Here is an 18,592-nt window from a genome sequence, read left to right on the forward strand (position 1 = left end):
GTTGGAGTGTAAAATGCACGGTAAAATGCTATAAAATCGCATCTTTCTATCCCATAGTTAAAACACACTTCAGCTTTTCCATTTTTCTTGAGAAAACAATACACTACTCGATTATTTACAGAACGGTTGGACGCAGAAAACCCATTTTGTCGGCCTAAGCGTGGAACATGATGGGATACAGTCACTGTGTGACCTTGAAGCCACAGGTGCACGCTCGAAGTGGATGACAAAAGGTGTATAGACGGCGCCATCTGATGGTCTCCCGTAGGGCAGCCGCAGAGAAGGTGTCACTAAGCCATAGACCTTCAATCCACACGAACATGTTACTGTCTCTCAGACAAGCAAATCTAATGCATAATTCCTTATACCGACAGCAAAAAAGCAAGCGTCGACATAAGACAAAAGAAATATAGAAGTTAAGTCACTGATGTGCGCTTACAAACCGCAAATATTACGGCAAATTTCATCCCCGAATATTTTGCCCCATCAATTGGTGGAAGGCTTTAAGCACTACGGCTTCGCCTTTGCCTTCTTCGTGAGCATAGATCTTGGTCTGTGAGTCGTACTCAAAGTATCCTGCATGGCTTTAAGCACGTCCTTATCGGTCTCCCCCAGGCGAGTATCAGTGAGGCCATGGCTTGTCTCAGGCAGGCCGAAAATCGCCAGGACACATCCTAGCAGCGCTGAGCCCACAATAGCGAACATCAGGTCCGCACGGCCGACACCTTCAAGCAGGGTCAGTGCCGATGCGACCATAGCACCCAGGCGACCAACCGCATAGGCGCCGCACATGACCCGGCTGCGTAAAGTTGTGGGGAAAAGCTCTGCAATGTAGAGATAAGAAGACGGCACCAGCACGCGAGCGCAGCTCTGGGCGAACACCAGAAGGACATCGCCCACCAGACGGGGCTTGGCGTAGATGGCGACGCTGCACAGGGAGCAGGCACCGCCCAGCAGAGCCGTGACCACCAGGAGGAACTGAAGTCTGCGCGGTCATGTATGCGGATCGTTGCATACTTTACAGGGTGAATTTTTCGGCAAGTATTCTCGTGCGTATAGTATTTCAACGCGGCGATTTCAAAGACAGCATCTTTCGGCAAGATAGTATCAGAATTTTTCGGTGACCCTTAACCTGACAACACATTTTTATGTGCTAAGAATAGCGTTCTCCGACCTCACGACCCTAAAAACAAGCCTACTTGTTTCACTGAGTACTAGAGCGCAAGACAGTATATTTGATAAATAGCTAGAAACACTTATCTGCTACGAGAGCACGGCAGTCAAACGTACAGCTTTCTGGCTAGCACAGGTCTCTTACCATTTGCGCGAAACCCGAGTTCATATCACTCATCACGATTTGATAACACTCTTCGTACAACACTAAGCATATACCAGACGCTGGTTTTATAAAACAGAAAACCATTTGAAATGCGTGCAATAACTTCAGGGTCCCCAAGCAGGTAAATTCATTACCGGGTTGCTTCATTTCCTAATGTGCCACCACTGCGAAAACAGAGTGCCTGAGGCGGAATGCATGTACCCGTACCCATTAGAAAACCAGTAGCTCTTTGACGGTGGCTAGAACAAACTTTAGAATCCCCCTTTGGCCTTTAGTTTAGAAGGCTGTCAAGATAAATGGCGTTCGTGACATTCATGCCACGGCGGGACACACGCTGCCACGTATACAGCCAGAAATTTGCCAGGACTTTTATTGTCCACCCGTTAGAAAGGGGAAATACACAACCCATTCAATCCAAAGTCACGCCTTCCTTTAAATTTTTTGGTCATGAACTATTTCCATGACTGGCGCCAACCAGTTACCGGCGTTGTCTTACCTGCCCAAGGAGGTGAGCACCAGGTACATGACGACATACGAAGGCGCGGACATCATAACCGCCACGATAGCAATCGTGGTGCCCTTGCGCAACCTTCTGCTCCACGAAAGGCTGTAGAAGCCTAGCATCATCGTGAACGCCAGGATCAACACGCGGGCGATCTGATGGCGTCTATGCTGAACGGCGATCGGGGCCGTTGTGCTGGCGCTCGTGATGGACAGCTCCGTCTTGACTCTCTGCATGCTTTGCTTGACTTGCTCTCTGTTCATGTTATTCATCCTGGCAGCCTTGATCATGGCTGCCTGCGCCTCGTCCATTCTAGACACCGTCAGCAGCCACACGGGGGACTCGTGCACTGCGCAGGTACTAAAAGCGAGCAGAACCGTTGGACAGAGGACGGCCATCTGCAGCATAGACCACGACAACGGGAACGACGCTAGAATGAACAGCAGCACGTCCGCCAGGAGCGCGGCCAGTGCACACGATACGCTGATGTAGAAGACGCGGTAGGTGAGCGGAGCCACTTCATAAAGCAGAATGAGACTAACCACGAAGATTGTGCTGGCACATGCTGAGCTAATGAACTTCGTCAGCAGGAAGAACGGGTATATGCGCGAGATGCACATGGCCGCTGTGCTTGCCAGCAGCACCACAACGCTGATATTAATTATGGTCTTGCGCCCGAGGTTGTCCGCTGCGTGTCCTGCGACAGGAACGACCAACAGGGCACCGCTCATGTAGACTGCGTCACCCAGCTGAACCAGCCAGGACCTGCGGCACACCAGATCCCAGAAGCGTATCGCAGACTGGGCGGCACGAGCCGGATCGTAGTGCCAAGCGTCGCACTCGTAGGTCTCGGTTTCGTTCGGCTGGTGGCCGGGCTGTGCGTATGCGAGGCACTCGCTGTAGCGTCCTTGTTCGTCCAATGGAATGCCAACGTTCTTCCAACCGGCCACGGAGAGAACCGCAAACTTTGGCGGAGGTCGGCACCAGTGGTCCACAGGGCGTGCCACCAGGGCGAAGGCCTGGCTGTGGCATTGCAGTACAATCAACGCGAGGACAGTAAAGCAGCATATGAGTCTCTGGAAGTCCCCGTGGCCGTAAACGGTGCTGCCCTGGTCCTGAGCGTAAACGTCTCGCTCTAGTTCACCGCTAAGAAACTGAGATTCACTCTGTACTTGCTTTTGAACGGGCGACTTTACGCGTTTGGATTTCTTCCGCTTGTTTGGGTCCTTCCGAGGCGGCTTAAAAGCCATAGTTGGTGCTCCTGGCGAGACCAATAATGGACGATACAATCCTCGCTCTGCTCTTTGTCATGCGTCTCAAAACGAGATCAGTACGATGCAGATCGGTACGAAGGCTTCGAGTTCATACGCACGAGACTTGCTTGTCTGGAGACACGAGCTGTGTTAAGAAAAAGACGCTAAGCTCTCGCCCGCTACCATAAAATTACTTCAAACGCAAAGGCGAAAATGTTGCCCACTAGGGGAAATAATTACATTATTGTAACAAACTATAGAAAAGTGCACGTTATTGTTTATCAGTTCAACACTGTTTTATCCATACCAGTTGATCGGCGCAATTGCGTGGATGACGATAAAGACACATACTCCCGGCTGCACAAAAAGAACAAACCTTAATTTGTACACTAACATTTAACTCATTTCAGCGCATGTTTATCCACGTTTTTAAAACGATATAAACCCTGGAAGCGCATAAGAAAGACACAGTACATCCGTCTCTTTTGGTGATGAAAATGGTTACCTCCTGAACTCGAAAGCATCAGATACTCTTCACTGAAAAACAATGAAACCTTTCAAAAAAAAATTTCTCGGCGGCACTTATTTAAGGACATTTCAAAAACGTATGAGCGGCAGCTCCGGAAGCGAAGCGGAATTGCATGCTTAGTGAATAGTAGTTACGGAAACACTTTGCACTTTGTACCTCGCCTCCTGTGGTAGTTATTTGGCATTGCAATTACAAAAGCCAACATGAAAAACTTTAAAAGTGCTTCATATGACACCAAGCAAACCGCGCATTCTTTCTGGGATATTTACGTTCGATAGAAACCAGCCTCAGTGCTTGGAAAAAATTACACCTCCTTGCTACAAATATAAATTCGCAATAATAAATGCCGTAAATATAACAGTGCAATTTAATTTCGTATGTACAGTACTTTTGCGTTCTTGAAGTACCTGTAAAAGAACCCGCTGCGAAGGTTCTTGAAGATGAATCACCTGTAATGAAGGGACCCGCAAAGGAAGGACTTGCAGAAGATAAATGTTCAAAGGCACTTGCCGATTTTACTCGAAATAAACAGCAAGGAAATTAGCACTGTGTTATTCAATGAAAATTCATAAAAGAAATGTTTCCTGTGTAATGCCCACAATTTAATCAACCATGAAGATAATGAAGTACGCTCTTTAAGACACGAATGCGCACGGACATTACTTCGTGGCCTTTCAGATGGGGTAGCGTTGAACCTGATCTTGGAGGGTGTGGTTGAAATGATAAAAAATGTATCTTGGCCGGTGCGCAGTACCTTGGTGGTATGCAATACACGGAGTAGTGAGTACTATTCCCCTTGAAGTAGCTGACAAAGCGGTGATGCACTGTCACATTTGACACTGAATACAGAGTCAGAACTTATGAGAGAGGGCACTTCATACTCTCCAAGAGCAGTATACTCACATCAGGCATTTCACGTCGACATGCCTTGAACGCGTTACTTGAAATACGCGTCTTCGAATCTGCCTTACTGCTTCGTATAAGCTGCGTTATTCTTCAATCTAGCTGAGATACTTCAAGGTATTTTTCATTGGCGTGCTTGCTCGTTGATCTTAACCTTTGATGCCTGACATCAAAGTCGTACAAGCAGCCGCACACCACGTCGGGCTCCCGAGACAAATAATAATATTAATAATAATTGGTTCACAGGAAAGGAAAAACGCAGTATATGTCACATTTGTTCTGTGGACACCTGAACCGCGCCGTAAGGGGAGGGAGGAAGGTGGTATGTAAAGATTGTGGTTTTGTGGGGTTTAACGTCCAAAAGCGACTCAGGCTATGAGAGACGCCGTGGTGGAGGACTCCGGATATTTCGACCACCTGGGGTTCTTTAACGTGCACTGACATCGCACAGCACACGGGCACCTTGCTTTTCGCCTCCATCGAAAAGCGGCCGCCGAGGCCGGGATTCGATCCCGCGTCCTTGGGAACAGTAGTCGAGCGCTTAAAACCACTGCGCCACCCTGGCGGGGCGAGGATAGAGAGAAATGGGTGCCGTAGTGGAGGGCTACGGAGTATTTTCTGCAATGTGTTTTCCGTGCGCCTTTATTGGACCGCAGCCCCGAGCGAAATGCGACCACGGGACTATCGCAGCCGCACTCACTCCAACGGCAAAAGAAAAGTCATATCAATCTGCACTCCAGCTATCGTCACTCGCGACAAACGTAGCAGAGACCAACGCTTCGCGGCGCTGGCGTCAGTCCAGATCATGCTGCTGAGCGTTTGGATTAAGCGTGCTGACGACTGTAGGTGTACCTTCATTCCCGAAAGCCATGCGCATTGAGGTCGCATAATGGTAAATCTTTTCTGAGAACTGTCGGCTATTCACTCGACCACGGCGCTTCTCCTCCGCTAGTGAAAAACACGAGCTAATTTTGACTGCTCCATGCTCATGATCCTTTGGGTACTCACATGCATTACTATAATAATAATTTCCACTTCTCTTACGGCGTCCATAATCAAAGTCAGGCATTCGCTACGGACGGCCATTTATAGTTCACCACGCACAAATGTGACGTTGATCTGCAGGACAGGAGAAGGCAGCTCAGTCTTGTAAGTTTCCATGAATTCGTCGGCCAATGGCCGGTGCGTTGTTTGACGGTAATGATGATAGCCACCATCGCTGTGGCACATACGTACGGTGCAGAACAGGCCACGGTTCGCTTCAGGCAGGGACAATCAGTGACTCACCCAGACTCGGGTTGTGCCGTACACCAATTACGACTTGGGAATCGATGTTGGCGAGAAATATTTTGGGATAAAATCTCAAGGTGATATGAAGCGCAGCCGTACCGAGCATCTCCCAAAGCCACAGCCGAACCAACCGCCTGTTTATGTGCCAGCCTGTCGCGCTGAGCTTTGAATGTTTTCGTCTGGATAAATGTCCATCTGCGCGCATTGTGTCAGAACACACCGCTATCGCGCTGCCATGTTGGATTAAGCGGCCCTAATGTTGGTCATCTGATGAGAAGAGAGGAGTCGCTGCAGAAAGCTTTGATGTTGGGAAAGGTTGAGGGTCGCCGGAGAAGGGGTAGGCAGCGAACGCGATGGTTAGATGGCATCCTCGAGGCGCTGCAGATGAAGTTATGTGATGTTAGGAAGATAGTGACAGACCGTAAAGCGTGGCGTGATATGGTTCATAGGGTCACGAAGAGTCGGACACGACTGAACGACTGAACTGAACTGAGTTTTCGATTGTGCACCACTAAGGCTACCAGACACCGATTTCGAAGGTCTTCAGCCTGTTTGACCTTGAAAACCGAGCTTCGAAGCGAAACCGAGGTCAAAGCCAAGGTGCTAGCGCACCTAACTACTCTTACTGATCCGTGATGTTCTAAAACGACAGTGCTAAAGGGCGCTTCGTCGGCGTTGTGACCGAGCAGTCAAGGGCATATACCTCGGTGTGGCAGGAGCTCCCAACTTGCGCTTCTCCTTTTAGATGCGAGGGAGAGAGGGAAGTGAACCACGCGGGAAACTTAGATCTCAAGTTACACTCCGTAAAACCCCAAGGCCACGCAAGCATCCTAGTAAGACTTGATTACAGTGGGATTTTGTATCTATAACGTCATCGTTCATAGCTTACGACTGCATTTTGAGGAGTTTATGTGAGTACGAATTAAAACATGGTTTACTGAGTATTTAAGTGCTTGTACGCACAGAAGGATCCGAAAGGCAGCTGCAAATCGGATCCATTAAGTGTGCCTCTCTCACAATAATATTTTCTTCATTTTATTTATTTGTGCCTCACAGGCCTCGAAAAGCATTGGATGAGGGGGCATAAAAAAATGAACATACAGAAATAATAATCCAGTACAACGGTACATCGGAAGCGGTACACAGCAAGTATACATGAAAGGAGCATAGTGTAGATCCAAAACAGGGTAAGAATGAAACCGAGCATGAACGCGAACATGAAAAAAGAAAAACAGGTATAACTGAAACAGTGGTACATCCGAAAACAACATTAGGAACAACTAAAACTACCGGAATAATCCCGGTGAAACAAAGCTATAGTGATAAATGCATACAGAAGTGCTTTTTAAATTCTCTAGGGTCAGATATAGAAACTATGTTGCCAGATACAACAGTTGCATCTTGCCTGTACTCACCTATGGGGTTGAAACGTGGAGGCTAACCACAAGAGTTCTACTTAAGTTGATGACAACCCAGAGGGCTATGGAACGAAAAATGGTAGGGGTAACATTAAAAGATAGAAAGCGTGCAGAGTGGGTAAGAGAAATAACTCAAGTTACCGACATTCTAGTGGAAATTAAGAAGAAGAAATGGACATGGGCAGGACATGTAGTGCGAAGAGAGGATAACCGATGGTCGCTGAGGGTAACAAACTGGATTCCAAGGGAAGGAAAGCGTAGCAGGGGGCGGCAGAAAGTTAGGTGGGCGGATGAGATTAAGAAGTTCGCAGGGGTCAAGTGGATGCAGCTAGCACAGAACCGGGTTAAGTGGAGAAATATGGGAGAGGCCTTCGCCTTGCAGTGGATATAATCAGGCTGATGATGATGATAGTGAGATATAGAAACTACGTTTCCAGGAAAATCATTCCAGAGCCTAATTGCTGTAGGTAAAGCAGCCGAATTAAATGACCGAGTTTTGCCATATATGCGGTTGAAGCTAAGATGGTTACGTAAGCGCTGTGAAGAGCGAGGAGGTGATAGGGGAAAAAACGAAGGGCGGGTATAAATATATTTATGAAATAAACACAAAAGGGAAACTCAACGACGGATTCAAGTAGCTGAATATCCTATAATATTAGGCTAGAATTGCTTCCCCACAAAAATGTATTCATCTTTCACTAGCAAAGGTTATTGAAAGCGAGCAGGCATGTGCATATCGCGTGCAGTGAAGAAATAGAAGTGAACAGAAGAAGCCATGGCTGCGCTCTCGTCGGGTCGTTCTCCGGAACGTGCCAGCGCGCCGGTGAAACCATCAAAGCCGGAGACTGCCTCGCAGAAGAGCGGCCACTCCCAAAAGCGAACAGGGTCTGCGAAATTTTCTGGAGGTTCGCCGATTCGTGATACGTCACCGAAAAGAGTGAGCGGCCCCGCGAAGTCAGCAGCAGCCACGAAAGACGCGGCCTCGGCGACATTGCCGAGAAGCGGTGGATCGCGGAAGCCCAGTGGTTCATCGGCGAAACGTGATGCTGGTTCGACAAGGCAAGCACCAACCGAAAATGCGTCGCCATCGAAACAGACAGGAGGTTCGGCGAAGCGCGGGGGCTCTCCGAACCGCGACGCTGCCGGCGCTATTACGAAATCCAGGGCCACTCCGGAATGTGCAGACTCTTCGAAACGTGGAGTCTCAGTCGGAAAGGTCAGATTTCTTGCGGGCCTGACACTTACCCTGTGTACACTTGTTAATCCCTGAATACCTATAACGAGGACTTGAAAAGGGATCTGGCTACCAGTAAGAGCTCGTTGGTGTCCGGAAAATGTGCAGTGATTTTGGAGTACTGCACGCAGTCTCTTCACCGAGCTCCCGCACGACCACTAACGCAGTGACGGATTCTATTGGCGAGTGCTACTGCTTGCGTAGAGGCAAAATTCCTTCGTGTGGGGTTGAATTCGAATTGATATCAGCCTAAGCTCAATGCACATTGACCAATATCAATGAGCCCCGAAAACCCGGATAATTGCACCTATTTTCTGCCTCTCTACATATAGGGACCACAGTTTTTGAGCTAACCCAAATAGATTTGTTATTGCCCTCCCAGCAGTGATGTCCAGGCTGACACGCACAACATGAAAAGATATATGGCTGTGATTCTGGCTCCGGTTTTATTTGTGATTTCTTCCTCACTTCTCATGCATATTGACCTTTTTTCGCACTTTCAACGCAATAGGTATTTGAGCTTGACCTGGCCTGTCTTTAAGCAGAAAGTCAACAATCTGTTCTATCATCTGCGTGCCATTCATGCTCAATTGCAAATCGCCAGATGAAATCAAAGCAACTCGCTCGAAAGTATGCAATTACTGTCTTGCCCTGCGTTTAGGGTGCACAGGCAAAGACCAAAGCGGCTCAGGACACTCAAGAACGCGCTTCTGCAACCAAAGCGGCCATCGGCCGGCCCCAGGCTGCTACGGGTGCCCCCTCATCGACGCAGCCAGATGCCGGCACAGTCCCGGAGACCATGTCTTCTGGTGGCGACTCAGGCATACCAGGGTCGGCGTCTAAGAGAGGTTCCGTGGGTCGAAGCGTTCGCGAGCTGACGAACAAGCTGATGCTGCCTTTCATCACATCTCGCAGGTGAGTAGACAAGGAAGTGTGCGTTATTATGTGCTGCTGTCTGGCCCAAGGAAGAGGTAAAGTGCAAAGTGCCGTGCTCCAGCTGACTTGTGCTCGTCACCATACACTCGCGTATTGCAAACTGAGTTTTCCAGAAACAAGAAAATACCTTTCAGCGTAAAGTGCTGAGGAGGACGCTGAAACCGATAAGCCGCGATCAGTAACGACGAAAACGCTAGTTTATTTACATGTGATGGCGTGTCAGTAATGTGTGCTATTATTGTTAAATAAATTGACAGTGAGGAAGGCAAGTAAGGGCCGCACTTACGATAGACGCCTTAACAGCGCCGTGGGGAAAGAAACGAGGACGGAGTGGAAGGAAGAGAGAAAGTGGAGGGATTAACTGAGGAATTGGATTATCTTCGACAGGTTTTCGGTCTCGGCATACGAAAGTCGTAACGATATGAATCATCACGTATGATCCCTGTGGGTGAACGGTTTTAAAAAAGAGCGGGTCATTACATATTTCCCTAACAGTCCACCCTTCCAAGGAGGCTTTGCTGGTTTATGAACTTTATCGCCTCAGAGTAACTCAGACTACGAGGCGCTCCGCAATGGAGGGCTCCGGATGATTTCAACTAGCTGAGGTTCTTTAACCTCCACTAACATAGCGCAGCGCGGATTCGAACCCGTCTTCCGGCTCTGTAGTCAGCGCCTCAACAACTGAGCCACCACGGCGCATATTCACTAATCTTCTAATTTCCACGTCTATTATATCACACGTACTCGTTTGCGCACAGTTGTAAGCTATCTAATTATCTGAAAGACCACCCGACATAAACATTCCCGCTTTAACCAGACCCAGCAAAACGCGCCTGCGTGGCGTAGCATACGTGATTCGGGTTCCAAGGCCCCTGGAGAGTTCCATTACTGTTAGTCTCGTGACGTCACACGAGGAACCGACCAATAAGTGCCCGGCCATGTCACCTGCCAACTATTTGACTACCAGAGGCGTGCTCATGTTTCCACCACAACACTGACAACACACACGCCTACTGCGTAGTTTTTGCAGGGTGGGCCTTTAACGTTATCGCGTTAAACGCAATAACTACGCCAACTCCAAATGAGCAAGGAGAGATCGGCGTGTATGATTTGGGCGCTAATTGGGCGCAGCTACCCCGACACGGAACGCAAGCTGGGCCTTAGCAGCAGCCCCGAAACGCAGCCCAAGTTGGCGGAGCCCTCCAGTACCCAATGGCAACAGGCGGAGCCATCGGCAGCGCCTGAGGGCCCTGTCAAAGGAAAACGGTTTCGGCGCTGGCTCCAGGAACGTATCCGACGGGTAAGCATCTCTGATAACTATGATAGTGCTAGAAATTGAATACCGCTCTACAGAATAGCACAGATACAAGCCCTGACTAGCGCATGTGCCTGAGTGTGCGGAATTGCGCCATATACGGACGTTTCGGGGCAAGGACCTTCGACCATCTAGAGCGGCTTGAGGGCCCACCGTCTTCCTTTTTCCCTAACCCCGACCGCCGACCCTCCCCCTTCACCTGACCCAGTCAATAAATTTGTTTCCTCCTTCTCGGGGAAACCGGTAGACAATTTTTAGAACGCTATACTGCTAGCATTCTTCGAGGTGGCACTAGACCTTGAACAATAAAATAGGTCGCATAACAAGAGCGCGTGCCAAGTACGCCGCGCGCCAACTTCCATGGAGAGGTTTATAAAAACACCGTTTTTATGGTGATGCAAAATTCGCAGTATATGCCAGGGTGTACACCTAGGCGCGTCATAATGAGGGGGGGGGAGGGGAGGAAAGAGGAAGTGAAAGAAGATGGAAAGCTGTCATGTTGGAGGACTCCGGAATAATCCCGACAAGGAATCTAACCTGCAACGACACCACATTAGCACCAACGTCATGACAAGGGGAACCTCTATACGAAAGCCTTTCTTAGACTGTACCGCGCCAACTCAAATATGGCGCTAGCGGCAACCAGATTTGGTGGGCCAGCCGCCTATGCTGACTGCGGCCGCTAAATTTAACGAAAGTAAGCTTGAAAAGCGGTGCTAATAAGAGCGGTCAAATGAGGAGCCATGCCCTGTGATTGAGCATTGTTTGAGGTCACTGTTGGCTTCTCGATCAAGACGTACAGCTTGGCGCAAAATTTGAATCTGTAAAACTGTACGTATGCTCTCCCAATTGGAGAAAAAACGTTATGTTATGCGCTCTTTGCTCCTCCAAACGCTGTCACCTGATCTGTCGTGGTGGGCATTCCAGTGTGATACTCTGTACTATAATATTATACTGGAGTGAACTAGAGGTCAGCGAGAATAAACCTTGAGATATACGCACAAGGGCTATATACGCACTCTGAAAACTGTGTTGACCAGTGCTGATTCATAGACATACAGGGTGGATAGGTACAAGCGACCTATATACTTCAAATCTGCCATTTGCCGACTTATTTTCATTACTATTCTTTCACTAGTGCGCTCGAGCTCTTTATACAGCAGTGAAGCGCCATAGGTAACACTACAAGGCCTTTCGGGGCATATACGTAATGTGCCGGCCTGTGGCAGCGAGTTTTTTTTTTTTTTTTCTACAGCTTCAAGCTCCTGTTGAAAGAGTACTTGTTTTCCGTCCAATCGCAGGCCCGCAGCGCTCAAGGGATACCATATAAAGACGAATCCACGAGCAGCGTCACGTTCGGCCGCATGCTGCTAAGAGCCACCGCCATTGCAGTGGCCATCGTCATAGTGAGCGTTCTCATGCTGACCATCACCTGGCGCATACTCTCCGGCCCCAGGGCCGGACGCGTCATTGAACATGCCCTCCTGGACAGCAGCGTCAACGACAGTGAGAGCCGTTCTGGCCACTCCCGCGTTGACACAGGAAAGTGCGCCGACCCTTACGAGGCGCTGTTCCGCGACTCCGTCGACACTGGTGCCAGTCCGTGCACCAACTTCTACCAGTACGCCTGCGGAGCCTGGATACGGAATCACCAGCTGTCTTCGGCTGCCACGAACTGGGTGAAGCTGGCAAAGACAGCAATCCAACGAATCCGCGAAAAGCAAAATGCGACTGAGCGTGACGAGCCGGTGAGGCGTGCAGCGTTATACTTAGAGACCTGCCTCAGCGGGAGCGGTCGCGGAATAAATTCAGATGGTGTCGCCATAGACGACGTTAAGGCCGTCCTTGCGGAAGGTGGCCTCACGTGGCCCAATCGGAGCGAGCATTCAGACTTCGTGTCAGCGTTGTTCTTCATGGCGAGGCGCGTCGCTCTGCCCGTATTTTTCGGAATAGACGTTGGTTATAGTGAGGGTGGGCGGCGTGTCCTGCTATTCCCTCTGGACGTGCCGTTCCAGCGTATTCTACGTCGTTTCAGACAGCACATGAAAACGGGCCGCGCCAGGGAAGACATCCGCGTGGCTTACGAGACATTCGCTGAGGATACCTTCGACGCTGAGCGATGCGCCATGGTCCTGAGCACCCTGCACGCGTTGACAGGAGTCTTGGAAGTGTACGTGAACGCCGCCGACAGGGAGCAGCAGGATGACGTGACGTCCTTGGAGGTGCACGCGCCGGCGGTGACGACGGAAAAATGGAGCACGCTCCTACGGCGCTACCACAAGGCTTACTTCTCCGACATCGAAGCCGTCGTCATCTATGACGTGACCTCCTTCTCCGCCATATTCAAAGCGCTCCAGAATAAGGGAGAGGAAACTATGAACGACGCTCTGGGTTTCCTCAGCGTCTTGGCGACAGTGCACTACACAAACACCACCATTCGCGACACATTCTTCGGCTCCGCCGACGAAGCGGCCAACCACCAGGAACAGTACTGCTTCGTGCGAGCCTATCTATTTTACGAACACGTGCTGAATTATATCCTCCTCGACAGTTCTGCAAAATCCTTGGAAGAGTTCAGACGTTTGGTCGAGAATGTTCGCAGTTCATTTCTTCGTCTTATTCTCACTAATGAAACTATCCCGGATGGTGGCATCTTGCCTTCGTCGGAAGGATATAACATACGAAGCATATTCGAGAGAGTCGAGAAATCTCGGCCAGAATTCTTCGTGTCTTACTACGCGCGTTATCCTAGCCTTACCGACAGCGCATTGCACAACTGGATCGTGCTGGCAGATCACGTGAGAAAAGCCGGAGTTTTGTCTTTGAGGGAACCCGCCGAGCACGGCAACGATCACGGGTGGGCTGGTCATTGCGGTACAGCTTTCTACAAGTGGCGCCTGACACCCTGCCACCTCAGCTTCCCGTGGTACCTCGCTAACGGCCACCGCGGCGTCATACTCGCCGGCCTGGGAGCGCGGATAGCGGCAGCGCTCTTCCTGGACTACGTCGACAGGAATGTCACATCGCGTATGGAGGTATACAAGCGCAACGATGACTGTCTTCGAACCAGCACGGCGCTTCCGGACACGTCCATAGACCTCGGTCTACAAGCTAGCGTGGCTGCCATAAGAGCCGCGTGGAGGATGTACGAATTCGAAAAGGCGTCGAACGCCTTCCCGGACGTTGGCCCCGTGACGTCATCGCGGGTGTTCTTCCTCTTCGGTTGCCACCTTTTCTGCGGCGAGAGCGCGGGACCACGCATGTGCAACGTGCCTCTGCGCCACAGCACGGACTTTGCACGTGTCTTTGCATGCCGCCAGGAGTCAGAAATGAACCCCAGGAAGAAGTGTGCGATGCAAGTGTAGGCCTGTCAAACACGTGCGGCTATCGATACCTTAAGTACACTACCACACATATAATGACGTGTGCGACTTAGTTCTGCCTTGCTGTGTGTCGTGTTTACTGTTCCACGCTTTGCGCATGTGCGGACACTGCGCTGTTTTTAATTTCCAGCGAATGGTGTAGAGGTATTTTTTGGGCATTGAAGATCTAACTAAATCCAACACCATGTTATATGAGACATGGCAGTCGGATAGTGCACAAAACGTTTTGCTTTTTGTTTTTAGTCTGATATTTTCGTTCTTCCTTCGGCCAGACAATGATTTTTCAAAGTTCACAAATACTACAACTGCAATAGTATATAGCTCGGAATTATTGGTTAAGGAAAAGGTTAAAATAAACAGTGGTCTGTGGAAAATGGGGTGCAGTCCAAGTAAGCACTAGAAATTTACAGAAAATTCAAGCGGGGCATATTTAAGGAGCGTTCAAGAAAAATATGTACGAGAATTTAGGGGCAGCTCATTGTAGGAATAAAAACAGGTTCGTTGTTCTTTCTTCTGCACCTCGGTTTTTCACAAAGTGCCCTTCGATTTGGCCTGTGACGTGTAGCTTACATGGGGAGACGAAGGACAATCACGAGGATTAACAGATGAAACTTAACTTTATATAACGGTAAAAACAAATACTGAAAATACAAAAGATACAGGCGATTACTCTTCTACAAAAAAGGCAGGCTCAAGACTGCCCAGTTTCATGAGCTGGCACGTCAACAGCACACAATGCTTCCGCTGTAAAAAGCCAGATTCCAACATTTGAGAAGATAGAGGAGGACAGAGAGTGTGCAAACCCTGAAGCGTCTGCCTTGCTCAGTGTTTCTAATATTACTTGTTCTATGAATCCCAGTGTCAACCTTCCGTGTGCATTGTGGCTTTTCCTTATTTCATTTACTTCACAGTTTCGTTTATTTTTACCTACCCATCCAGCCATCTTCTTTTTGGACATGTAAATATACCTATAAAACTCTCTGCTGCCAAATTCTTAGCCAATTCTTCTGTATGTGTATGCGCCATATGTCATTTGGTAAACAAACCTGCAGCACTATCACGTGCGACGCTGTGCCCCCGGTCAGCTAGTATGCGCTTGAACCAAGGCGGTACTTCCTTGGTTTGAACCCTCCAGAGCTGGCGGTCACAGCGCGCGCCTCTCAAGGATGCAATAATTGAGGTTGCTCTGGGTAATGCGCGGACTCGGTCGGCTGTGCCCCTCGATTTCTCCAAATGCGCTGTTTTCGTCGACAGGCGCACCGAAACAGTTCTAAAATGACCGTCGCAGCCTTACAGGAGCTAATCTGATTGCTGGCTAAAATCAAGGCAATCAAGATTCGTTGAGTGGACCGCCCAGGCTGCAGTCAGCCAACGGCTGATGGCCGTGTAGCATGAAATCATCTGCTGTTCGTGATTTATATGAAGAATATGGGAGAGTCTGCATGAAAACAACCTTAGTTTAAATCTCTCGTATAAGCTAGGTGGAACGGATATTGAACAAACGCTTCCAGGATTAATGTACGCGGACATTGTTCTATTAGCCAATAGCCAGGAAGATTTAAATATATATATATATATATATATATATATATATATTACAAGGAAGTACAAGGGAGAAGCAGCAGGCTTCACCTTCAGCTCAATTAAGGTATAGCCGGCAACCAAAAAAAAACTATTTTTTAATTACATTACTATAAACTTTGCACACTGTGTGGAGCGTGCAGGAACTATAGTGTTCTAGAACAATATATATAGGAACGCTCGAATCGATTTAAAAATGGTACCAAAAACCACGCCTCCTGGTATTTAAATATGGCGGACTTTGTTTACACATTTTTTTCACCATTTCTTTCGTATGTATGCACATTTCTGCAATATATATGGCTAAATCTAATTTCTGCCATCTTCACAATTTGCAATTTGAATCTTTCCCGTTAGGTGTGCTCTTCGAGCGTGTATCAGTTAAGAAAACGGTAAAAGAAACAGACAGGGGTCTGTGGAAAACAGGAATGGAGACCAAATCAGCACTGGAAATGTACAGAACTTTCAAGCAGGAAATAGCCAAGGAAAACATTTATGATATTCTGGGGCAGCTCACTGTTGTTTGAAGCTAGGACAGGAGTATTGCGGACTAAGACTTACCGAGTTAAAGGTCAACTCCAGTGGTTATTTCATCATTCTGTGTTTTTGGTTGAATTACATTCCTCGGCACGTCCTGACTCGAACGCAAAAATCCGTTTTTCGAAATTCCAATTAGAAGTATTTTTAAAAAGAAAAAACAGCAAATCGAAACCTAAACTGCTTTCACGGCCAGAAACGACGTCCCAGGTGACGAAATGGTGACGTCACACTCAGTATTAGAGAAACACGCGTACGTGCGTTGGATGGTGAAAACAAAGTATGGAAATCATGAAGCATTGCATAAAATGTCTGAGGTAGTTCAATATAACCCTCACAATTTCATAATTATGCGGGAAGTAGACAGTAACGCCGGTATACTGTTTGTGACGTCAGAAACTCAGTGTTGCCGGCAGAAATAGCCTCAACTTAAGCCATGAAAACAGCATATTTAAAAGTCGTGTTGCACGCGAACGGATTATGGTATGGCGCCCAAATTTTAAAGAATGCGTCAGGACGCAGAGAAGAATCTACAGTAATCTTTTTATTAGAATATTCGAATGTCAAAAAAAAACCGGAGTTGCCCTTTAAGTACAAGAGATAGAAGTGCTGTGCGGCGTGTGTGGAGAGGATGAGGAAACGGCTTAACACTTAATAATTTTCTGTAAAGGGCTCCGCCCTATAGTTCAAGGCAAAGGGGCAGATTTAGCCAGAGCATTGGGGTTTAGGGATAGTGGAGGAAAAGTAGACTTTGAAAGGGTAGAAATAACTAAACAAAGGTTAGCCGACTGGTGGCTGAAAGCAAGGAAAAAATAGGTACATATTATATTACTATTCACAGCTAGGCAGCCTGTGAAGCCGCTGCCCGATTCAAAGATCATCATCGAAACGAAGTCATTGGTTTTCGTTGTGAGATGTGCGCAACACAAACAGCTTAGAGAATATGCAAAAGGTTGTGGTGGGCAATTTATTTTCATAAGTTGCCTACTGATTGGACTGTGCCCCAAGGAAGTGTCATCATGATGTGGATAGAATCGTGCCCTCAGTGAAGGCAATCCCGACGGATATTGCCATAAACGCAGCTTGCCAACCGCTCTTCTGAAAGCAGTCAAGCCCTTCCAAACTTTGTCGTTGCCTGGCCTTATAAGCAAGTGCCTGCACGGCTGGATACAGAACAGCAATGAGCCCTTGAATCAGCTGATCTGATGCTGCAGTCCAAAAACACAAAAACAATGTTCGTTTGGAATGACACATTGAAACTGGCCACTTGTGATGCTGTATGTACCATAATGACGGGAATCGTGCACAAATTGACGTCTTAGAAACATATGGTATCAAACCAGGTGTAATCTAAAAGGAGTGCGTTGCGAGCAGAGTTACGAAATTCACCAGAAAGCAAGGAACATCTTTGAAAAAAGAAAAGCAAGAAAAAAGGTTTCGGAGAAGATAATAAAAAAGCCAGAAAGTGCGCGTATACTACTGGTGCGTTTTGATCTGTTGTATTCTGTGCGCAAACTTAAAAGTGTGTTTTTCTTAAAATCACTTTTTTGCAATTTTTCGAACTTTGATGTACCTTTTCTCGAAACCTATCAGGCCGATTACACTGAAACTTTCTCAACTTGAACTAAAATTTCTTACAAATAGTCTGAACCTAAAATTTTAACATTATTGGAGTTATTCCGAAAATAAAAATTTACTGGGAGGTGTCTCCCACAGTTGGTGTCAAGGGAAGGCAATATTTTTCATTTTTTTTTAGGGGCACGCAGAAACGCAATTTTGTTAGGTTCCATTTAAAGCCACTATAATGTGGAATTAATGTGCAGTTTCACAGTCACACTGTTCTTTTGTTGCTGAGAAAAGGTACATTTAAATTTACACCCCAGCCTAAAATTTGGTTCTCCGATAGAAAAAAGTAAACCTTGCTGTGAAAAAAATGCACAAAAAAAAAAAGCGCCAAAGGCATTCCTATTTATTAATCAATATTTCACCAAAATATGTAACAGCTGATGAGCTATAAAGCTGAAGCCACAACTCATTTACACTACCATACCCCCTTATGTCGGGTCTGATGGTATTCAACAATTTCAGTGATAAAAAGCGAGCGAGATACAAAGACTGGCAGAATATAAATATCTCTGGGTATGGATAAATGAAGGACAGGTATACATGAAAAAACATGAACAGTCAACTAGGGCGAAGGGATGCCGCTATATTGAAGCACAAGGCATTATGGTTGTACAACAGATATGAAGTATTTAAAAGTGTTTGGAAAGGAATAATGGTACCGCGGCTTACCCTGGGAACGTGGTTTTGTGCTTAAGGGCTGAAGTTCAGGGTTAGAAATAAGTCAAAGACCTGTGGGAAGGCTAGCA

General features: G+C 47.7%; 1 protein-coding gene across 1 annotated transcript; it reads right to left on the bottom strand.

Annotated features, from left to right (window-relative positions):
• Window positions 1–510: 510 nt before the first annotated feature.
• LOC146178448 (solute carrier family 22 member 6-like) lies at window positions 511–3,091 on the bottom strand. Its single transcript, XM_084579974.1, has 2 exons — window positions 1,836–3,091; window positions 511–985 (listed from the first exon to the last, which is right to left on the bottom strand). The coding sequence occupies exons 1-2, from the start codon at window positions 3,089–3,091 to the stop codon at window positions 511–513; spliced, it is 1,731 nt and encodes a 576-aa protein (XP_084436100.1).
• Window positions 3,092–18,592: the final 15,501 nt, after the last annotated feature.

The sequence above is a fragment of the Amblyomma maculatum genome, chromosome 9 (genome assembly GCF_055883805.1).
Source record: "Amblyomma maculatum isolate TAMU_Amacu chromosome 9, ASM5588380v1, whole genome shotgun sequence".
NCBI lineage: Eukaryota > Metazoa > Arthropoda > Arachnida > Ixodida > Ixodidae > Amblyomma > Amblyomma maculatum.